The 24,720-nt window shown below is 46.8% G+C and overlaps 1 protein-coding gene across 1 annotated transcript in view; it reads right to left on the bottom strand.

The window, feature by feature from the left end:
* Positions 1-286: 286 nt before the first annotated feature.
* Positions 287-24,720, bottom strand: part of LOC135897420 (E3 ubiquitin-protein ligase RNF31-like) — a 55,232-nt gene continuing 30,798 nt past the window's right edge. The window contains exons 8-12 of the mRNA XM_065426032.1: positions 16,371-16,489; positions 7,535-7,645; positions 5,367-5,494; positions 3,166-3,331; positions 287-437 (exon numbers count right to left, since the gene is read on the bottom strand). Of these exons, the coding sequence (XP_065282104.1) occupies positions 405-437; positions 3,166-3,331; positions 5,367-5,494; positions 7,535-7,645; positions 16,371-16,489 (557 nt within the window). The 3' untranslated portion in view covers positions 287-404. The remainder of the gene's footprint in view (positions 438-3,165; positions 3,332-5,366; positions 5,495-7,534; positions 7,646-16,370; positions 16,490-24,720) is intronic.

Here is a 24,720-nt window from a genome sequence, read left to right as displayed (position 1 = left end):
TTTGCAAATTCATTCATTTCGAAGTTTTCTTTAACCATCAGAGCGCAGCTGGCAAACCAGTGCTACTCTTCTCAAACATCGTGAATGGCTGCAAGGACAAGCTGCCTGTTTTATAGTTCCTTGTCTCTGCCGAATAATTTATTGATGTGTGTAATCAGAATACTTGCAATAAAGTATACGATTTGTGAGCGTACAGCTGACTGTCGTCTCATGTGTATCTGCAAGTATACGTCATGGCGGGAAAAAAAAAGCGTGGCTAAAACCAGTAATTCGATTCGCAGCAACATTCAGCACATATTTTTTATTCCGTTTCATTGAAAAGCGCGGCACACAGCAAATCACACATTCCAAGGCCATCACAGTTAGAAAATCATTATTTGTGAGCTTGCTCTTTTTCCTGCGATTTAAGGCGCAAGTGGCAGAACCTGGGCCACAACCTGAAAAGAAGAATAGAGTAAACTAAAAGATCGGTCTTATCACTACCATCCTGACATCTATATTCCGCGAGTACCAAGCATTATCTAATAGTGAGTTTTAGGTTGGAGTAACCAAACGTATTGTGGCCCCCTGGCGCTTGGGTACGACTGCGGTTTGACGTCTCGAAAAGCAAGGCGCACATACTCGCAGCGCCTTCAAGATGTAGTCACAGTTGCGTTTGCATTTCTTGAAATATAAATCCAACCATGAAAAGCCAAATAACGAAATACTTTTTACAAAAGATATTCAATTTACACGCCAGAGCGTCTGGGCCGAGAAGAAGCACAATGCATGTACGTGCGTGGGCTGCAGCTGTAGCCGCGCAGAAGAAATCCAAAAGTTTAGCGTCTGGTATGATCGCTATACGTATGGTACAGCCATGGAGGAAGGTATGGGTTGGCTGCATACGTCCGTTGTCATCATCATCCAGAGGAGGACGACGACAACATCCACCACGAAATGACGGCGTCGCCGTGTTCCACGCGCACCAACACCTATTGTGCTTTCTTTGAAGGCTTGTGTTGGCTAGACTCGTCTCAGAACGCATCTCGGGAGCCGTTATGGCAAAAGCAACGAGACATCTTTGCGGCAGCGATGCTTATTACGAGCCAGCCTCCACAAGGACACAAGCACACGTCTGGTTCGGCGCATGCGCAGTTCTGCTGTCCCTATTTCCTGCGTATATACGCAAGCCGCTTGCAATCCCTCATCTAAAATTCTCTAATAATTGGTCTTAGTCCTCCTGGGCTACCTGTTGCAGTCATCGTAAAGCATGTCATGAAACGACTCACACTGTTCGTGTGTACCACTTATCTCAAAGCAAATGCCTACAGTGCTGTACTAATGGTTTACTACAGCCACCACGGGTGAGTGGCGGTTCTTTTAAATAGTACTATTTCATGTCACAAAGTCTATATGCCCTTTATATCAGCCGATTAAATGGTTTACGCAGGGCCGTGTGGCCTCACTGAAACGTTCCATCCTATAAGCAAAGGCACACCGCCGATTAGTATGCTGACAGCAACATTCCTTTAAAAAAATGAGATGACAGCTACACAAATACATCCCTTTCATGCGTATGTTACCACAACTACCAGCTTTACATATCGATAAAACGTAGTAGTTTAAGCTACGAGGAGTATCTGGCGTTTTCTATTAAACGTAGCAATCGGTGCATAAAGCAGTCATTTTGTTTAAGCTGACCAAATTTAAGTCTCATGTCAAGCAAGCGCGTATAAGGTTCCTATATACATAGCGTTCAGTGTTTGTGCCAACGAAACTGCACGTGCAAATTACCCCTACGTAAGCACCCCGCTGCGCTTTGCATTATGTTTGTTCTCCACAACGCTACGTTAACAAACTATGTTGGGTGTTGATTTTTGGAATGGGCGTTACACCACGTTAAATATGCCGATGCCGCTTCCAATATTTGTTCTTAAATTTCAACAAAGAGAGATAGCGTGCGTACACACACACACACACACACGCACACGCACACGCACACACACACACACACACGCACGCACGCACGCACACACGCACACACACACACACACACACACACACACACACACACACACACACACACACACACACACACACACACACACACACACACACCTTGTAAGCAGTTGCAGAAGTTTACTTACAATAATTCCTTGTGCATCGTTTGTATTTAATTCAGATCATTGAGCGACGAAACGTACACTGGGTGCAACGATCCCGACCGAGTTATACCATGAAATTAATTTTAAGGCGAGCACGAAAAACTCAAATCGATTTCGACGTCCACTTAAAGGGGAAGCTTTGGCTTGGGTGCTCCTATCTAAATACATGTAAAAGAAGAATTCGTTATTTTTTTTTTTCGACACCGACTACACCAAACTTGATGAGGTTTGTTGCATTAAAAGAAAACCAAAAATCTAGTGACTGTTGGTTCCGAATTCTTGATTTAGGTCGTCAATTTTTTCGAAAAATTGGCTAAAATGGCAATTTTTCAGAAGACGAAACTATCAGGTTTACAACTCCGTAACTCAGCAATGAAAAATTATACCGCAATTCTGTTAATTGCATCTGATAGTACATCTAAAGCGGGAACAAAATTGACATGTTACACATGAACTTCAAAAATTTTTGTAATGTGTAAATACAGCTTTTGCAGAATCCTTGTACACAGCGCAACAAATTCATGAAATATATAAATTGACATATGGAATTTGTCCGCTTTGAATGATCTAATGGATACCGTTTACAGAACCATGATATCAGTTTTTGACGGAGAGCTATTAATTCGTAAACTTCGCGCTTCTATGTTTTTTTTTCCCGAACTTTTGAATTTTTGAAAATTCTTTCAACAAAACTCAGGCCCTCAATGGAAATTCCGCATCCAACAGTCACCAGAATTTAACTTTCAGTTTCAACTGCAACAAATTTAATTAAAATCGGTCAAGGGGTTATCCCAGAGAAGCGTGCGTGCGTTTTACATGTATTTGAATAGGCCACGTCGCAGTTGGGCCCGAGCTAAAGCTTCCTCTTAATATTTAAATGCTTCATCGTTCACTCATCCGCAACAAAACTAAAGTAAAAAAAAGCATTACAGCTCAGTGCAACACTTATTAGACACAAGTTTGGAAAGTGAGGTGGCACCCGGCGACGCTTCCTTGCGACCACACCAGCGAGGCGACTTACCTCGCGGAGGCGTACTAATAGTTCATTACTAGACATCGAGGGGAACACGGGAACCTCTTTTTTGTGTTTCCTGAGTTCGTTTTCCAGCTTGTCCATAGTCCAAGTGCTCAGAACGTCTACGCGACCACGGAAAATCAAATCGCAGAGATACTCCTTGTAGTGCTTCCTGTAAAAAGAAGCGGTGGAAGTATAAAATGAATCGTTGAGCACTATTCAAGTCTGTCAAAGGTTTTACGACTTTGTACAAGTCGCCGAGCTTTAGGGAAAACTAAGGCTGAAAGCATATTATGTATAGTTATATCATAGGGCTACTTCGTTTCATAACACCGTACATAATGCAATGTTACTAAAGCAAAAGAAACAACACTGCGTTGGTCTAGCTTCGTGCGTACTTCTTACTTCTTACTAAAGTACTTCTAAAGTACTTACTAAAGTATTTCTTACTAAACCCTACTTGGAGTGCAGGTACTCTAATCGGCAATGCGAAACTTAATGTAACAGAGACGCGAGACACTCCAGAAATAAGAAGGCATCAATCGTTTCATTAAAATTACCCAGATGCGAATGTTCAAAATTATCGAACACATATCGAAGGTTATTTTTAGTATAGGTGTTTAATTTGAAGTCGCATGTTTGCAAATGTTTCAAATAATTGGCAAAAAAAACAGAATACTCGAGGGAGCACTGAGCGACCCCTTCCCATTTGCTTGACAATGCTCACCGGCATAGCAGCATGGCCGCTTCATTTACCACAGCGTCTCCTACAAAAATTACTAGAGGGAACTCTGGCGCTAGTACCTACAGGACCTGCAAGCAGGATGGTTCCGCCAGCATTGTGTAGCAGTAAAGTCCCATTAAAACGAAGCCGGTTAAGCCGAACATCTGCAGCCACCATTGATGCCTACTACTCGGCTCGGCAAAAGGCTTGGATCGGCCGACTTGGAGCAGATGGCTCTGCTAGCCACAGGAGATGCAAATGGTGTTTATGAGGGCATAAACATCTATACCAGCTACTATGACACGGAAACTTGCAGCGTTCGTACGGTACTACCTATAATTATTTTCGGGGCAACTCCGCAGGCGGATAATTATGGCGAGGGCACTGCCCAAGAACTACAAGAACCAGCTATGTTTACAAACGATGCAGCTCGGAACGCCTTGAATACCTAGGTCTCTTTTTTGCGCGACCACATGAATCCAGGGAAGAATTGAACCTAGGGTAAATAAGAGCATTTGTGACAGCGCACAGGAGGTTTGCAGAGAACCGGAGAGCAACAAGAATTCAATTAGAAGAGCATCGAGCAATACTTCGCATCATGCAGATCTAATGACTTGTTTTCTTACCCGTATTCTTAGTTTTAAAGCTGTTTTATTATTTTTGTAGGGGATGTTTGGTACACCAAGCATAGCAGCCTTCGAGTTTTGAGGATCAGTTATGTTCAGACAAACTTCTGATAGGGCGAACAGATTTTCCCCGTCCCTTCGAGCTCGCCTTAGCGAGAATCTACTGCACACACATTTTGAGGCCCAACCGGTATAATAGGAAGTATTCAGGTATGCTTCATTGTTCTATGACGTGAAGTATCGTTTCCCAAGAAAGTGCAATGCGCCGCCCACTTTCGCGTGCGAAGTGCACAAGAACAGTCTCCTCGGCTCTCGCATATAGGCATGCGCAACAATGAGCAGCATGCAGCGCATAAGCGGCGTTTTCACACATCAGAACGGCTGAGCAAATACCGCATTCGGCACCAAGCGTTATCGTCTGCAGTGTTGTCATATAGTTTCCTAGAAGCACATTGTAGGGAACACTGGGTGTTTGCTATTTAGACACCATGCTGGCTGGAAATGGCCAAATTTGCAGGCACATGAGCACGAAAGGTAGCGCATGCGATGTGCCATGTCTCGAGGCCAGGAGTTTGTTCTGTTAGAGTGTGTAAGAATTGAATTTGACATAAGCCCCCTCACTAGGCATTCAGGTGGTTTAGTTCGGTATATATAGTCTCGCAGATCCGGCACAATTTGGTTTCCGTCTGTGCCGAGTCATGGAATATTCCTAGCGCGATTTGCGCTACAGCAGACCCGTTTTAGGAGCGAGTGCGCGACACCAAAGAATGTGGCAATACAACCCCCTCTTCAAGGCTGCAGTGGCCTTGAGCGGGTAAAAAAGAAGAAAAAACAAAGCTATACATATATGTACATACTCGCACTTTCCCGCCTTCAGTACTTGGACTCCACATGGTGAGTCACGATAGTCATCATTGGTGACACCAACAGAGCATGTGGCCGTTGAATCTTCCGGGACCGTTTCGTCGACAGCAACATTCGCGTCCTGGAAATAGCCAGTACCAGGTAGTTAAGTAACGCAAATATAACGCATAGGCTTTTTAAATTATGGGGTTTTACGTGCCAAAACCACTTTCTGATTATGAGGCACGCCGTAGTGGAGGACTCCGGAAATTTCGACCACCTGGGGTTCTTTAACGTGCACCTAAATCTAAGTACAAGGGTGTTTTCGCATTTCGCCCCCATCGAAATGCGGCCGCCGTGGCCGGGATTCGATCCCGCGACCTCGTGCTCAGCAGCCTAACACCATAGCCGCTGAGCAACCGCGGCGGGTGCATAGGCTTTTTATGTACATTCAAATGTCAATTCAAATGCCAATTCAAATGCCGTAGGCAATGTCTATGGGTCCAGCAATGTTTTTTTTTATTTTGTAGAATATATTGTAAATAAATACTGAATGAATGAAAAGGAATGAAATATTCAGGTACAGAACACATCAAACAATCGAACGTAATAATATCACGCAACTTTTGTCAGCGTGATTGATGCCGGTGGCTGTAGGCCGGCTTCAGTGTGTTCCTTTTAAACCGAAAAGCGTATGCTTAATTTTTCCTAGAATTCGGTTTCAAGCGAAAAGGTTCTCCGAAACCAAATTTAGAAGACGGCTATAGGCACGCCGCTACGAGCCTACATGCGCTCCGATGCAAGGAGCTTGGTGAGGTCAAGCACACGCTATAGCCTGCCGGCCAAGCAATAGTTTCATTTTGCCTGGCCCGGGTCCACGCAGACTTCATGCAGTGGCCACTGCGGCGGTTGGATTGGGCAAGTTCAATGATGCTGACGCAGGGTCTCGTCTGCCTAGTCATTGCATTTTTTTTTCTGCTGGATCTCTGCATACCCGCGTAATGTTACAAATAAAGTATCATTCATTTCGTGCTCAAAAATCAAATGCACGCACATCTAATTCCTGCATAGTGACGACTACTTATGCCATTGTGCCGTTAGTAGAGAGTGTCTGGAAAACTATTATAATTCCCTGTGTTGGATGCAACCAAAGTGTTTAACTGCAGTATTCACACTCACTCAGCCCATTTCAGCGCCGACAAAATTAGTGAACCAGTCCAAAGTCGAGGAGTCAGGGAGGCAGACGCTTTTTTTTTTTTACCTTCGCGAGGTGAATGTCATGTTCTCGTTTTGGATACTTGTTCCTTTTCCCGCGAGTCCGGGGGATGGGCGCACTCGCCGCAAGAGCGACGGCCGCACATGCACCCCACAAGGTTGTCCCTGTATTTCGTCGGAAGCATTGGTCGCACATGGCGCTAATAACCAGCACTTAAGGGAATTTTTACGAAGGCAGTAATTCGTCCACGCGCACTTTACGAAATGTTATTATACACCGAAAAGAGCCGGTGGCAATTCTATCTAGAAGAATTATACAACTAAAGAAAAGGAATTTCCGGCTGGAAACAAACCGAAAAAATGTGCACGCACTGAATTTGAGAGAAATCTGAGAACGCTGAACCCCAGATATAACGTGTGCGTGCGCGCGCGCTATACGTTTACATCCTTTCAGTTATAGCAAGTTGCGGCAAATCTCCCTGCTTCCACTCTTCCTTAATTGAAATCAAAAGAAGAAAGAGTTAGCCACTATAAAATAGTGGCCGCTACACTTTTTCACATATCAGTAATAGTAATCGTAATAAAATATTGTTTATTCATGATAAATGTAACGGGTTCGGCTCTTACTGTGCGACACAAAGCAATATAATGTTCCGAAGACGTGCTTTCCACAGGCCGTGCCCACAAACGTGTCGTTATGCCATCAACATCACAGAGCCAGACGTGATCAATTTATCCAACAGCAGCAAACAATGTTCTCGTGAAAAAAAAAAACGCAAGCAATGTTTAGTTTATTAACAGAACATATTTTTCTTCAACTGCGCCCTATATTTAAGTGAAAATATATAATAAACAATCCGTTGTGGAGATATATATACCTTGAGGAGTTTAACGAGATTTTCAACTGCGCCCCATATTTAGGTGAATAAAATATATAATAAAGAATCCATTGCGGAGATATATATACCTTGAGGAGTTTAAGGAGATCTTCATGCGAGTAATCTCTAGTGTAGAAAAAGCAATTCCTTGGGTGGTGACCGTGCATGCCTAGGGTCTTGCAAGCTTCGTTGCCGCATGCCTGTCGAAGAAAAAATGCCACCAGCCATGAGAACCAATTTGGGAACAAAATAAAAGTAAAGCGAAATCTAGAGAAGGATAGACAACATAGTCTAGAACGAACGAATTCTAGAGATCACGAGTAATATGGAAACAAAAAAAAAGAGAGAAACTCAGTGCTATTCCATTCTGTGAAGGTGGATGACCAGAGTAGCTGTATCTAGTGTATAACTATATTGATTCAAATAAAGACAAATACCACATGATTTGTCATTTTTTACGGTCTTTATTATTTCGTCACTAATAATAATATTTGGGGTTTTACGTGCCAAAATCACTTTCTGATTATGAGGCACGCCGTAGTGGAGGAGTCCGGAAATTTTGACCACCTGGGGTTTTTTAACGTGCACCTAAATCTAAGCACACGGGTGTTTTCGCATTTCGCCTGCATCGAAATGCGGCCGCCGGGGCCGGGATTCGATCCCGCGACCTCGTGCTCAGCAGCCCAACACCATAGCCACTGAGCAACCACGGCGGGTATTTCGTCACTAAGGTGACTATAGCTTCGTGGTCGATATCCTAGACTCCGCGTTAGAAGCCTCCCGCCGCTTTCGCGCCAATCCCCGCTTCTGCTCACGCCGTCGTTCATCGAAGGCACGCAATTCTTCCTCGGTTCCTCGGTCCGCACAATACGCGGACAACCCATTACACGGCCGGAACGCAGCTGAGATAACGTGCCTATGCACTGCGTGACGTCACCCTACAAAGAGACACACCCATTGGCTATTTGCAGTTTGCTGTTGTAGTTTTATTTTATTTGTTATTTCGTTTGTAGGTAGACGTCATTATAGTGTCATCTACGGAGGACGCAGAGATGGCGAGTGGCGAGAATGCGCCGCAGCTGTGAGGCGAGCGCCGACGACTCACAGGAGTGGAGAGGGTGCACCGGCGATTACGCGTTTGCTTTGTTATCAAAGCTACGACGTTTTAGAGCGCAGCTCTTTGGCGTCCGTTCCTGGGTTTCGCGTCGTCGTCGGCGTTGTCGTCGGCCTCGTAACCAGCTCGCCGACGAATCTGCTCCGCCGCCGCGCATGCGCGCTGTCGGCTCTCCGGGCGAGGGAGGATGATGGAAGGGAGAAGGAGAGACTGTGGAGGAGGGCTGGCTACACAAATGGCTCTTTGGCGTCCGTTCCTGGGTTTCGCGTCGTCGTCGGCGTTGTCGTCGGCCTCGTAACCAGCTCCGCCCCCCTTTCATCCCTCCAGCGCTAGCAGCGACCGACTGATACCGCTTTCGTGAGTCCGCTACCGCACTCACGAAAGACGTCGTGCACTTCGTGCAACTCGCATTAACCGTCCATCGATCCACACCGATGTTAGTAGTGGGGGACTTTAATGTTGACATAAAGACAAACAGCAATTTCCTAACACTTATGCGGGAGAACATCCCGTTCCTCTCGCTCGTAACGCGTCCCACGGCTGTAACAACCTCGCGAGGCTCTTGTATAGATCTCGTCTTTGAGAATCAAGCATTGGTGTACCAAGTCGAACATATATCAGTCTATTTCTCCGACCACAAAGCTTCCTTCATGACTGTCAAGAACTGTTAGTGGAGTCTTTGTTAAAGGAATACGTGTGAAAAATAAAAAAAAAATTCTGTGATAGCGCATACATGTGTTGCTCGATTTCTTTGCCTCAATCTATCGAAAAGGTGAAACAGCTTATTTGCTGCGCTCAAATTTCGCATTAGGAAGTAACGTAATCGTCGGTAATTTTTTTCTTTTTTTTGTGCACGCGCTCGCCCTACGCACCGTCTACGTTAGTTTCCAGTGATCCGCTGGAAACTAGCGTATATGAGCTCCGCTGTAAAAAGCAAGAAGGAAAAAAATGAAAGGCAGGAATGTTTTCTGACGTACTGTACACGGTTAAAGGTGGGCAGAAAGAAATTATCAACAGAGAAAGCGAGAGAGATAACCCGAGAAGCATACTATTGCCGTGCCTACTCAGGAGAATTAGCATAATAGACGGATGAAAGAACTGGTTCCCTGAACGCATATCAAATGCAATCCCACAGGGCAGTCAGTTTTCAGAGCCTTCAGAGATTCTCGCGACGATGAAAAGCGCAGTCGGTGTTACATTATTTTATCTGCCGACAAAGGCCGGTCGTACAATCGTGCTAATGCGACAGAAAACGAGTTTCTTAACTTTAAACTGAAGACAGTCACGCAATAGGTGATGGATGGTTCTGGTGCAACCGCACAGCGCACGGAGCACTGTCAGCCATTTCGATATGAACGTAGTAGGCGTCCATAAATGCAACTTCGAGTCAAAGCCTACACATGAGAGTTGCCTCCCGTCGAGAAGGTCATCAAGCATACCGTACGATTCAAATATGACCTATAACCCACTGCTGCAATTCAAATATTTAGTTTGTTCCCTTTCAATTAAAAGTACAGTGACCACAGGCACAGAAGTATCGACGGAAATTATAGAATGTCAGACTCTGCTGTTGTTGACCCGACAAGATCAATGATAATACGAGTAATTATTTCACATACTACGTACGACGTTGAAAATGCGGGAATCCTGACTTCCCATTTTATTGATCTAAAACGTTCGAAGCAACGGGTCATATTTTGAAATTCCGAACAAGTTTCACAGTGTCTACAGCCATCCCTCCGACGCGGCTACCAACAACAGTTGGTTCGTGTAAGTGCCTGTGTAAGTACCTACACATATTACATCACATACACCCCACAGCTTACTGGGACGAATGCCCGTGGTGCGGGGCCACACCAACGCTATGCCACATTACGTGGGAGTGCACAGTACACAACATAGAACACCCCGACACGAACATCACGAGGGAGCAATGGGAGGCACAGCTGTCCAGCTTAACCTTCGACGACCAGCTCATGCTGATACGGAGGGCTGAGAAGATGGCAAGAGCCAACGGAGCACTGGACTAGGGGCCCCGACCAATAGCGATTCTTCTGATTACTATTTTAATAAAGGTGTCCGTCTGTGTCCGTCCGTCCGTCCGTCTCTCTCTCTCTCTCTCTCTCTCTCTGTCTCTCTCTCTGTCTCTCTGTCTCTCTCTCTCTCTCTCTCTGTCTCTCTCTCTGTCTCTCTCTCTCTCTCTGTCTCTCTGTCTCTGTCTGTCTGTCTGTCTGTCTCTCTGTCTGTCTCTCTCTCTCTCTCTCTGTCTCTCTGTCTCTCTCTCTGTCTCTCTCTCTCTCTCTGTCTCTCTGTCTCTGTCTGTCTGTCTGTCTGTCTCTCTGTCTGTCTCTCTGTCTGTCTCTCTGTCTGTCTCTCTGTCTGTCTCTGTCTCTCTGTCTGTCTCTGTCTCTCTGTCTGTCTCTGTCTCTCTGTCTGTCTCTGTCTCTCTGTCTCTCTCTGTCTCTCTCTGTCTCTCTCTGTCTCTCTCTCTGTCTCTCTCTGTCTCTCTCTCTCTCTGTCTCTCTCTCTCTGTCTCTCTCTCTCTGTCTCTCTCTCTCTGTCTCTCTCTCTCTCTCTGTCTCTCTCTATCTCTCTCTGTCTGTCTGTCTCTCTGTCTGTCTGTCTGTCTGTCTGTCTGTCTGTCTGTCTGTCTGTCTCTCTCTCTCTCTCACTCTCACTCTCTCTCTCTCTCTCTGTTTCTCTCTGTCTGTCCGTCTGTCTGTCCGTCTGTCAACAGTTGGTAGAAATAATGGAGCTGCATCACCACGGGAAACAAAGTCACAAAGCTATCTCTTAGTGGATGTCCGTCCACTGCGGAATATTTGGTCAGTGGTCGAGATCGACCAGATCAGTCGCTTGAACATCACAAGAAGATAACTGTATTCCTATCGCGCTTATAAAGATACGCTTCTATGCTCATTCGTTAAGAGGGACACAAGGTACAATATGCATTGGGAGGAGGCAGGAACTGATAGGGCAGGCGCATGGGAGTACGTAGAGCATGACTTAATTGCCCACGTACAAGCCTGTTTAGTTAAGGAACGTCACTAACGCCTGCGCAGCATTCTCGTACGACGACTGGTGAGGGTGCAACAAGGCTAACTCTAAACAAAAACAGTGTTACTGATGCTAGCAAGGCATGCCGGCAGAATTTATATTACTATAGTCATACACAGTGTCACCGTACAATCCTACGTCACACAGTGCACAGTTACAATCTGTCAAAGTCCCGTGTCCTTTAAATACCGCAGCAGCGCCTTCATAGCGGATCGCGCTGATGTTCGCGTAGGCCAGTTTCCAAGGAACTTGTTTTCTGTCATTGGGCGCTTGTCCAGTTTGTCTAGGGTGGCTGAGAGGACTGCTCTTTGCGGATTGAAACGAGAGCACTGACAAAGAAGGTGCGCGATTGTTTCATTGCAGCCGCAGAAGTCACAAAGTGGGCTGTTGGCCATTCCGACAAGGAAAGAGTAGGCATTTGAAAATGCTACTCCAAGCCATAGACAGCTTTCTGCTCAGCTTTCAGTTGCTCAATAAGTGCTAAATAAAAGTTTTTTCTGAGCGTAAAGAAGCCCGGCTGCATTTACGCTATACCATGACGTAGCTGTAAACTTGATTGTATCCAGGATGCTTAACTTCACGTATCTTGCTTGGTCATTTTCTTAAGAAAACATCGAAATAAAATTCCACTGAAGAAAGTAAGGAAAACAAGAGGTAAAAGGCAGTGAGCTCAACCAAATTAAGTGTCCGGTTGGCTACTGCACAGGGGGATGGGGTAAGGGCAGAAAAGATAAGAAAACAAGCTAAAAGAAGGAGCGCATCAGTTTGCGCATTCTATAGTTCTTCAATGAATCCAGTTTCCTTCAAAAACCACACTAGCGCTTTTAAAGCAGTTCGTGCTGACGTCGGCTCAGACCAGGGTTCAAGAATTCTGGCTTTCGTAAGGAGATGGTTGTCAGTCTTGTCAAGCGTAGTGCTGAGGACTTTTTTTTGTGCATTGAAATGACGGCAATCCCACAGAAGGTGCACTAACTTCCCACAGAAGGTGCGCTAACTTATGTTTGCGCCCGCAAACTTCACATACTTAGGTGTTATTCTAACCGAACATCTTTCATGGTCTAAACATATTGATTATGCAAACGGGAAAGCCCTAAAAAATTTTGGTTATTTGCGCCGCACTTTAGCTAAGACCCCCCACGAGACTAAACTGCTATTATATAAAACGCTAATTCGCCCTGTTCTAGAATATGCATCTGTCGTTTGGTTCCCCTACGAACGATGCGAAATAAGCTTGCTCACTAACGTTCGACGAAAATCTATCCGTTTCATTTGCCAAAATTACAGCCGTACTTTCTCACCAACACAGGCTCAACAATCTGAACATTGAACCATTACATTCACCTTATCACATTGAATCCTTAAAACTTTTATATGCAATTGATAATTCCACCTCTGGTCTTTCTGACTAACTATATCACATTTACTAACGCAAGTTGTACCCGTAGCTTCCACGTCTTGAGCATAACACCTATTTATGCCCGTACTAACACATTCAAGTACAGTTTTTTTCCAAGTACAATGGAGCTTTGGAATTCACTATACCCGGTGGTGGTGGTGGTGGTGATGGTGAATTGTATCAACAGGCGGGTTTAGCCTGGCGAATAAGGCCGGCAATTGTGCGCGTTGAAGTCGCCACATATAATCCTAGGAGCTGGGCAGCGGCTGCAGAGGTCTCTTATAATTTCTCGCATCGAGACCTTCAGGTGGTAACATTCGTTCACTATCTCTAAACTATTTCACAGCTGCCACCGGTAGGCCCTTCGCCAACATGTAAAGCACTTCTTTTTGATCATTCATCTTTTTTGTGTTTATGAGTGTTTTTAATGTGCAATGTATAGTAATGTATAGTGTTCCCACTCCTGATATAGCCCTATATTGGGCTGCAGTATATGTAAATAAATAAATAAATATGTAATAAGTGGCGTCCAATACACATCACGGTCGATAATGACTCCAAACGGTCATTTGGGTTGTAAGCAATTACTTGTCCATTTATGCATGTAAAATATGGAGTCAATGTTTTGCGTGTAAATACGACTAATCGGCACTTTTCTGAGGAGAGTTCTAGGCCTTTCCTATGTAGGTGAGAAGCCGTTTGTGGGACCGCCTTCTGCAGACTCGCTCGTATCTGCGGACGTGTCATGCCGGACGCCCAGATTCAGATATCAACTGTATAGACGAATATCTGGACCGTCCTTCGCAATGACCTAACAGGTACTAACAGTGCTATGTTGAAGAGCGTGGGGCTTAACACTCCGCTTTGCGGCCCACCTTTGCTAGTTAGATGGTGGGATGCCATTCCATCTTCGGTAAGCCCGAAGGATCCTCCAGATGGCTGTGAATCCAGCGCAGTGCACGGCCACCAATGCCCACATCAGTCAAAGCATCGAGGATTGCTCGGTGTCCTACACTACACTCTTACAAATTTGCACCCTTTGGGGCATATCTTGTCCCACAACAATAATCATCATCTACCTTGCCCGCATTTTCTTTCTGTAACACTGCGAGCCCGGCACTGCCAAGTCACGAACAGCATGCGCGTTATCAGCGTGACATAGCGTTCTCGACAGGAAAGTAGCGAGCGCAGCGTCTGAAAGAAAGAAAACGCGAGCAAGGCAGATGATTATTGTTGGATGACAAATATGCACCCCTAAGGGTGCAACTGTTTATAGACTATCATATGCGCCTTTGACATCAAGAAACATCGTCACCGTTAACTGCTTCATGCTCCTTTGATGTTGAACAGGTGTTACCAAATCAATCACGTTATCGATGAATGCCCGACCGCGTCGGAAGCCCGCCATTGCATTCGGATATACCTCATTATGTTCTAAGTATGCAATTCAAGGCACGTCAACACCATCCCCTCAATTAGTTTCCTAATGCAACTAGCAAGACCGATGGGACGGTACGATGCCAAGTCTAATGAAGATTGAGAACTCTTAAGTAAAGGTATACTAGACGACTGGTCTTCCACTCACCAGGAATCAATCCTTCGCGCCAGGATTCGTTGTATCTCTTCAAGAGTACACAACGGGCTTTTTGGCTGAGGTTTCCAAATGCCTTGCATGTGACTGTTGGGCCCTGGCGATGATGACTTCCTACAAGTCGCCAGCGCAGCTTCTAGCCACTGAAATCATGCTTGCCATGCATTGCGCTGGTGGCGCCGCAATGTAGCCGGTGACGCTTCCCTACACTCGTCAGCCCACAAGTTACATATTTCATATTGTCTGATGAATTATTCGAGACTCTCAAACGTAACGCTTTCCACATCATTCATTCTGATGAAGAATTGAACTTTCTCATCCTACATAAATGCGTGTCAACTGCAATCGTATCATCAAATTCAACTATGTGCAATCGAAAGGAGATGGCACAGACTGATCGAATATGTCAAAGGTTGTATGCGCGGGCGGTGTAAGTGAGACCATGGCCTCGTTTGTGGTACGTGATCTGCGAAAAAAAAGTAAGGTATGCTTAACGCTAAAGTATCCCAGCACGCGTTCAGTCCTTTTATATACTATATCTACAGTCGAACGATACATAACATATATATCATAACTACAGTCGAAAGGCGAATTACCTATATTGAAAGCGCGAAACTTGTAGACCAATGTTCATGCAAAATACCTCGCTCATAACGAGCAGGACATTGAATATATCCAACTCTAGACGTCCGCTGCCAGCGCCATAAACCCCTTTTAGCACTTTTTTTTTCATGCATTTATTTTTGAGCATGCGCTCAAATAACGCTCGAAAGCGTATCAGAAACGAATTGGAATATCGAGACCCTATTGAATCCCCATTCTTAGTGACACCTACAAGCTGTTAAGGCGAGGTCTTTCCACAAAAAATACATACCTTCCTTGCTCATTTTCTCCGCTGAAGATTTTTATGTATATAACAAACACGCCGTGCACAGAATTTCAAATTTGTTATAGCTGAGTTTGCCTATATTTAGTTACCTGATATATCGAACTATATTTAGCACATAACTTGTTCATTATAAACGGCTTCGACTTTAATCATCTTAGTGGTTACACCTCTTTCTCAGCTGGGAAAGCATGAAAAAAAAGTTTCTCGGAAATTGGGTACAAGCGCAAAATTATCGAGTGCATCAAAGAGAATTTTTTTTTTTACTGTGGCCAAGCTCATGTATTATATACTCTGCTAAAGAAACTCTGCTATTCAATACGCTTTAGCATTGAGACCACCGATAAACATCAACGTGCAATATTCGGCGTGCGAAAAAAAATATGAATCATGGGGTTTTACGTGCCAAAACCACGATCTGATTATGAGGCACGCCGTAGTGGAGGACTCCCGATTAATTTGGACCAGCTCGGGCTCTTTAACGTGCACCTAAATCTAAGTACACAGGTGTTTTCGCATTTCACTCCCATTTAAATGCGGCCGCCTTGGTCGGGATTTGATCCCGCTCGTGCCTATAGCGTCACCCCCATAGCCACGAAGCAACCACGGCGGGTTCGGCGTACGAAGACAACCTGTTTCTTCGTTTGTACGAAACTGGATTCATACTCTTCTCGGGCACTTGAAGTTCTTCGTTGTATAAGCTTTTACAACTTCCCGAATACAGGTATATATATCGCGCTGTTTCTGTGCCATCAAAACAATATCCCCGCACAAAATACACTCAATGTACTTTTACGTGAAAAAAACTATGATGAATATGACAGTATTGTGCTCAAGTATCGCATACACGCATCCACAAAATATAAGCAACGCTGCCTCACCTGTCCCTTCCAGAATTCTGTCTTGCAGCATTCGCAAAACTCTTTCTTGCAGTTCTTGCATGTGAAGTGGGCACAGCCGCCTCTGGCTTTAAAATACGGCATTTCGCAATTGGGGCACTCTGAAATCATGGACAAGAAAAAATACATATTTTAGGTGATGTCGCTGTAATTTTATTTTATTCACTCTGACAACAAATACAGAAGTGTGCACCTCCAGGGAAGATTATATAGCGTGCCAAGACCCCATAAAGGGAATGAGATACACTCAAGAAGCCAGAGAGCTGTAAGAATATACGATTAGGTGAGTTGGTTAGACAGTGCCATTTCCAGCACAACAACGAAAAGACAAAGCAAGACAGAGCACTGTCTGGTCTATTCGGTTATCCCGTCTTTGCGCTGGAAGGAAGGAAGGAAGGAAGGAAGGAAGGAAGGAAGGAAGGAAGGAAGGAAGGAAGGAAAAAGTGGAGAAGGAAAGGTAGGGAGGTTAACCCGTTTAGCTTAATCGGTTTGCTACCCTACACATGGGAGAGGGGTGGGGGAGATTAAAGATGGGGAAGGGGGAGAGGGAGAGAGAGCACATCCGTCCGTTGGAGTCCATCAATCTTGCATGGTACGTGACATCACTCTCACAGCCGCTTGTCCAATCCCGTCTCTTTCAAAAACCGAAGTATTCCCTTTGTCGCCTTCACCTGCGATGCCTTCTGTCGGCGGCATGTGAAAATCGTGTCGAGGGACAATGGTCTACTGTCAAGGTTCGCTAGAACATATGCCAGGGACTGTCGTTGAACATTATATTCAGGACAGTCGCACATATGTTCCAGCGTCTCCTCGCAAAGACAGGCATTACAGAGAGCGTTGTCGGCCATTCCAATGCGGAAGGAGTAAGATTTCGTGAAAGCCACTCCTAGCCATAAGCGATAAAGCAGAGTCGCCTCTCTTCGGCGGAGTCCAGTTGGCATATAGAGATGCATCAAAGAGGGCAGATGGTATTGACGGTTGCTCTGGTTGGTCTGGCTGTTTGGTGTGCACCATAGAGATAGCGTGATCTCCTGTGCAAGCACTCGAAGTCTGCTAGCTGCGCCGGATCATGAAAGCGGTATGGCCTCTTCTTGTGCGTCTTCAAGAGCTGCCCGAGCGGCATTATCGTCGTCTTCATTTCCAGTGACGCCGCAGTGACTTGGTAGCCACTGAAACGTCACGTGGTGTCCTTTCTCCTGTGATGTATGGAGTAGGCATCTAATATCGAATACGAGCTGCTCGAATGGCCCGCGACGCAGAGCTGATAGTACAGATTGTAGGGCTGCCCTTGAATCGCTGAAGATTGACCATTGTCGAGGTGGCTCCCGGTTGACGAAACGAAGTGCAGCGCGAAGAGCAGCTAGTTCAGCAGATGTCGATGTTGTTGGGTGGTCAGTCCTAAAGCTGATGGTAATAGCTTTTGCTGGGACAACCACAGCACCGGACGAACACTGGATGTTTGTGGAACCATCAGTATAAATGTGTTCCCTGTCCGCGTACCTCTCGTGCAGAAGAAGCAGAGACAGTTGTTTCAGCAAAGGCGACGACAGTTCAGACTTTTTTAGGATTCCTGGTACACTGAGATGGACTGTGGGGCTGATAAGACACCAAGGGGGTATGGATGGTTTAGATGCAGCGGTGAAGCCCGATGGAAGTTTGTCGTTGTATTTGATGATAGTTTTAGAGAACGATGATTGGTGCCTGTCTGAAGGTAGTGCTGCAAGGTGGTGATAGGTGGCACGTGCAAAATGTCTGATTTGCGTTCTCAGGGCTTCCACCGTAATGTGAGTTCGCATTGGATGGTCCCGAGCAATCGCAAGAGTTGCCTCTGTTGACGTGCATCTGGGCAAACCAAGGCAGACTCTGAGTGCTTGAGATTGTGCTGCCTGCAGAACACGAATATTTGTCTTGCAGGTGTTGGTCAGTACAGGTAGACTATATCTTAGAAAACCGAGAAAGAGAGCTCTGTAGAGTTTAAGCATTGCGTCTACTGACATCCCCCACGTCTTTCCTGTCAAGTATTTAGACAACTGGGAAGTTCCTGTCAGGCGCCATTTCATGTAGGCCACGTGCGGGCTCCAACAGAGGTCTCGGTCAATAATTACGCCAAGGAATCTGTGGGTTCGGACATAGGAAATGGTCCGCCCATTGATTGAGATGATATAAGGCGTCATCGGTCTGCGAGTAAATGCTACTAGTGCGCATTTTTCTGGTAATATGCTGAGACCCTGTTTACACAAGTAGTTCGCTGTCAAAGTGGCCGCTCTTTGAAGTCGCGCACGTATCTGAGGACGTGTGACTGCCGAAGTCCAGACACAGATGTCGTCAGCGTATATTGAAATTGATTTTAGTTGGCAAGTATTCAGCAAGTCCAACAAGAGCGAGGTTGAATAGCGTCGGGCTGAGAGCACCGCCTTGAGGTACGCCCCTGCTGGTATAGCGTCGCGTAGTTGGGCCATCGTCAGTTAACACAAAGAATGATCTTGCAGATAGGTAGCTTGCAATCCACAAAAAGACTCGACCACCTCGGCCAACCGTCGCAAGGGCGTCGAGAATGGCTTCATGTAATACGTTGTCGTATGCCCCTTTCACATCTAAGAATAAAGCTGCAGATAAACGCTTACGGGACCTTTCGTGCTGGATATATGAAACGAGATCAACTACATTGTCGATGGAAGAGCGGTCACGTCGGAAACCAGCCATGGAAATCGGATAAATCTTGCAGTATTCAAGGTACCATTCCAGGCGGCCAAGGATCATCCGTTCCATTATCTTTCCTACACAGCTGGCCAGCGCTATTGGGCGGTAAGAGGTGAGTTCTAATGGGGATTTGCCCTGCTTTAAGAGTGGCACCAGGCGGCTTACTTTCCATTCGTCAGGAACATTTCCCGCCTGCCATGAGGAGTTTCAAAGGCTCAACAACTCTATCCGTGCGTACTCTCCGAGATAGCCCAAGGCCCGGTATGATATACCATCCGGACCCGGAGATGATGAACGCCGGCTGAGAGCTAGAGCCGCTTCGAGCTCCTCCATTGTAAAAGGAAGGTCCATGTGGCAATCACGGGAATGGGGGATGTCAGCTCGGGCTGGAGGATCTGGACGAGTCGCTTGGTCTGCGATCCGCGCACAAAAGTCTTCTGCGACATCGATGTCTTGCCGCCCTTGGAAAAGCGCTAGCGCCTTGAATGGGAAACGCCGTTCCGGAAGGCAACGCAGACCTTGCACCATTTTCCAAATGCGAGACAGTGGCTTGCGGGGGTCGAGTTTCTGGCAAAACGTTGCCCAACGTTCCGACGCTAATCTATCCATACGACGCTGAATCTTCTTTTGCATCCTCCTGGCTACCCTAAGGTCATGAATTGATTTTGTACGCCGATATCGACGTTCCGCCCGGCGACGAAGCGCTCGAAGGCACTAATTCTATGTCGAAGTCATTCCGTGTGGAAGAGATCGTCATCATGCGAGTGGCGTTTTGCATCGTCATTTTAATCGTTTGCTCTAACCCAGATGGTAGGCCCGCGCGGCAGGCATCTTCCATCTCAGATTTGAAGTTGGCCCATTGAATCGTCCGAATGGTATTCCGTAAGCCTGATCTAGACGACAAGCCTTTGATGTTCAGATAGGTGGGAATGTGGTCACTCCCATGTGTCTCAATGTCTGGAAACCACTTCACACATCTGGCGAGAGAGTTTGAGACGAAAGCAAGGTCGAGGCAGCTGCCGTATGTCACGCCTCGAAGAAAGGTGGGACTACCATCGTTCAGGAGAGTAAGGCCATAGTTGTGGGCGATGCTTGCTAATCTTCGTCCTCTTGCATTTGTCCTTGCACTTCCCCATGCTGGATGGTGTGCATTGAAATCTCCTATGATGACCCATGGGGCGGGCCAAACACTCAAGATATCCGCAAATCTTATGGTATCGAAATTGCTGGAAGGCGATATATACACGCCTGTGAGAGTAAACAAGAGTTTGTTCTTTTTAACTGTGATGCATATATATTGATTGTCGTCGTGGGGCGCAATTGGTTGCAAAACATAGGTGAGTTCACGACGAACAAAAATGACGATTTTGCTGCATGCACCATTTGTTGATGACATGATAAATTCGTATCCTGACAGTCTTATTGATTTCGACACGTTGGGCTCACAAATGAGGATGAGTGGAAACAGATTGGTGTACACAAACTGACGAAAATCTGAAATTCGTGATTTTAGCCCTCTGGCGTTCCACTGGATGACGGACGCTGCCTTGACTTCTTTCCGGAAGGATGGGGTATGGGTAGCCATCTTTCTAGTTGAGGGATGCAAGCACTGGGCTTAAGGTGTCCAGCACTTTAAGTGCGTTTTGAGCACAGGGTGTCCCGATGTCCACTAAAATTGCTCGAATGGCCTCCATGAGAGAACGTAGCACCGAGATGACTTGGCGGTCTGTTTTAGGTGAATCATCCATGGCCGGAGAAGGATCAGGTGGGGCCCCGACCCTCTGGGGTTCCTTCGCAAGGGAGCGGCTCGGTAGCGTAGGCCATTCCTCTAAAGATGGAGTCTTTTCTGCTTCCTTCGTGGAAGTGGTGGGCCTTTTTCGCGACGTGACTAACTGGCACCGCAGTGGAGTGGGTACTGTCACTTCGCGCATGCGCCTTCTTCGAAGACGTACGATGGCGCCGACGCCGGACTACTTCGGCTGCCTCCCTGTGGGCCGAAATGTCTCTGGCCATTTGCTTAAGAACCGCGCGCTCCCTCTTGATGCGGGGACAGTCCTTCGACGAAGCCGCGTGAGGGCCGCTACAGTTGACGCACTTCAGGACCGTGGCACCGCAGGTCTGTTCTGCATGAGGTTCAGCGCAACGGGGACACAGTAGCGAGTTAGGACACACGCCTTTGACGTGTCCTAGCCTGAAGCACTGATGGCACTGAAGCGGCTTCTGGAGGAATGGTCGAGCCGGATGTCGGAAATGTCCGACTTTAACGTGGGATGGGATACAATCCCCCTTGAATATTACTTTTACGCAGCGCGTATTCCCAAGACGGCGCACTTGCGTGATGATCGCGCCTTCGTATGCCGGCTTGATGAGGCTAGGTAAGTCATTATTGGGAATGGCAATGTCAATGTCGTAAATCACACCGGCTATGGATGTGTCGTCGATCAGGATAAAGGGGCGCATTTTGATTCCGTCTAGCTCTGATTTTTTGGAGTTTTCCAAGCGCACTCGCGTTGTACACGTCTATGGCGAGTATATTCTTGCGTGAGTGAGTGGCGAAACTTTGTTTGAACGCCTGCAGAACGGTTAGCCTTCCCCTGTTGGGGAGGCGTTACCGTGACGCGGCCATGACGTCTTCGCGGCGTGTGGCGCCTCTACTTCGGCCGCGGCCGCACTATTCCCTTTGGTCGACCGCGCCTGCCCCTCCTTTGGGGTGACAGCCTCCCTCCGGTTTCGCTCGGTCGTTGCCTTTCGAGGGCCGCCGAGATCTGCTGGACGGCCTGGGTTTGAACATCTTGGTCATAGCATCTCGTTGCGGCCTCGAGCCGCGGCGGGACCGTTGTTAGTGTTGCAGCTTCATGCGGATTCTTAGCACAGTCCCAAAGGATGTGAGCTGCAGTGGCTCTTTCCTTTCGGCACACACAACACAGATCACTTTCATAAACACTTGGACACACGTGCCTCATCAGCACCGGGGTGAATAACGACCCCGTTTGAAGTTGTCGGTATAAAACCGCCTCCTTACGGGTCAAGCCCGGATGAGGTGGCGGCATAGTCCTTCGCTCTAGTCGGTACCATTTCACAATTTCATTGTAGGAAGTCATTTTGTCCTTGGTTTCCCACCACCACGACGGGTCGGCTGCAGTAGCAGCGGCACGGTTGGTTAGTCCTCGCGCCGCCGCATTCGCCGTTTCGTTGTGGTTAGCGTTGCCGCGATCCGACACATCACTGCCCATGTGGGCCGGAAACCACTTTATCACCACACACCGACTTTCACTCGCGAGATCGACCACACGCAACACACGCGCGGCTTCACCACACACCCTTGCTCTGGCGTAATTTTTCACTGCCGTCCTAGAATCACAGAGCACAGTCGTGCACTCGGGGTCGGCGATGGCCAAAGCAATGGCCACCTCCTCGGCTTGATGCGCCCCTCGAGTCCGCACACTCGCCGCTGTTATTCTTGCGTGGATTTATTCTTATGTCTTTAATTTGATCCGGCACCGCACATTCCAGAAAAATGGATAGGGCTTGCCTGTTCAGCAATCGTAGGTTGCTTGACGGTTCTTCCGGCATAAAGATGATGACGTGTGGCCAGCGCGCAGGCCTTGACTTCACAGTCGTTGTGCTCGCAGGAGTTGACGGCGCTGTGTTGGCGATTTTTCTCCTCGCCCTCTTACTCCGGACGGGTATGAAGCCGTTGTCGGATGAGTCGTCTTCCGACATAGAGTACAGCTCGGTGTCTTCGGTGTCACTGGGGGAGCCAACTCGCTTCCTTGCGGTTGACGGCCGTGATGACTTCTGGCCAGGCGGGTCTCTGGCATGCTCCGCGTCCATGGCCGCAAGACGGGGAGGCGAGGCACCTCGAATAGCGGAGATTTCACCAAAAATTCACAGAGCACAGAAACAAGTGTTCTGCCAAGAAGACACTTCACCAAGGCCAGGCAGCTGACTAGCCAGCCAGTCGGTACTGAACAGTCCAAAATTTGCAAAGACCTTTAGCAAGACGGTCTTCGGAACCTGTTTAAGTAATGTATGATTAGCATAACTTGATATGACTTGATATGGTATGGTGCCACGCTTTCAATTAACTGTTTATTAGCCGGCACTCTCTGCTCGGTTAGTTCGTGATTGTGTCTAAGCACGTTAAATGTCTAAGGGCAAAGCGAGCAAGCAGAGGAAGAAACTGTGGTGTTTGCCGTTGTCAGATAAGCCGTTTTTGTGCGCGTGCGTGTATGTGTAAGGGGAAGGGAAGGGGGTTGGGGGCTTCCGAAGAATTTCCACCACCTGGGGTGCTTTACCGTGGTGCACCGAAATTAAGCAAACGAGCGCTTTTGCATTCCGGCCCCAAAGGAATGCAGCCACCACGACCGATAATCGAACCCGCGACCTCGTGCTAGTAGCACAAAGAGCATTCAAGAAACAGACAGGAAAATACTGTCTCTTCGCTTTCTTGTCTTATTCTCGCATGTTGTTCTCGCCACGTTGAGTTACCGTTTGACATAAACCAGTAATTGTATCTTTTCGCATTTTCTGCCCAACAGTACTTGCAAAATTCAGCAGACTAGCAAAGTCTTACGAATCTGAATTTCAGATAAAACAACCTGAATCGAAGTGCAGCGAATAAAATAAGGCTTCCAATCTCCATCTTGTAAAGACGAATTAGGTTTGACTGGACGCAAAATTAAAAAACAGCAGATTGCAACAATTCCCGGCTCTGAAGTCATTTCCTACAACAGCAGCAGTCACGCACAGTGGCACCGCCAATTTCACCGCGATGCGCATAACGTCGTTTTCGTCCACTACATTGTTGTCTTTTGTGGCATCAACATACATGCCTGCGAAGCGCCCAAATTAACGAGTGATGGCTGAATGCCTTAGCATGGTCCTACTCTCAACTGCACACTGCCGCAGGGTTACGAGTTCGATCTTCAGTGGCGCTGGTGGGCAAACTTTTGCTTTATTGCGATAGCACTTATATGGACACTCCAGGCGCATTTCTGCCATGACCATCAAAGTCGCCGTCGCCGTGATGTTCCGTATAAATTCCAAGGGCGTTAACATCCTCGTCGCGCACCGTATGCTGCATGTACGAGTGAAAGCGTGCGAGGCTGAGCTGTCTTCTGTCGTGTGCAAGGCACCGGAGGGAGGGGAGGGCCGGGGGGGAGGAGGGGTTCTACTCCGGTGGCTAGAGCAGAGCAGAAGCACTCTTAATTTGAATACCCTCTACGTGTATAAAAGCTGGTTGTTACAGTCCGACTTTTTTAGTGTTCGCTAAAGTTTGTTTGCTCGGTAAATCTTAATGCCTTGTCGGTTTTCTTATTATTCAGAGAAACTATAGTAAGGGTGTACATAGTATTCAGTCTTCAGAATACCTAGCTGTTTTTTCTCGCACAAAGAACAGGTACTCCCTGTGGTGAACCTTTGTACTTTTGGTCTCTGCTCGCTCTTTTTTCTTTTTCTCAGACACATCTCGTTTTACCTTATGCTATTTCTTTTATATTTACAATAAGATACGGCAGCTCTCTGATGTGTTTTTAGGTGGCTAAAGAACCGCATGCGGCTCCATTTGAGGAATTTGGTAAGGATCTAGCCAGCCTTGCTTCACGTTATTACTTCACGTCGACAGCTTAGG

This window comes from Dermacentor albipictus, chromosome 1 (genome assembly GCF_038994185.2).
Source record: "Dermacentor albipictus isolate Rhodes 1998 colony chromosome 1, USDA_Dalb.pri_finalv2, whole genome shotgun sequence".
In the NCBI taxonomy this organism is placed as follows: domain Eukaryota; kingdom Metazoa; phylum Arthropoda; class Arachnida; order Ixodida; family Ixodidae; genus Dermacentor; species Dermacentor albipictus.
This window is presented reverse-complemented; position numbering and strand designations above follow the sequence as displayed.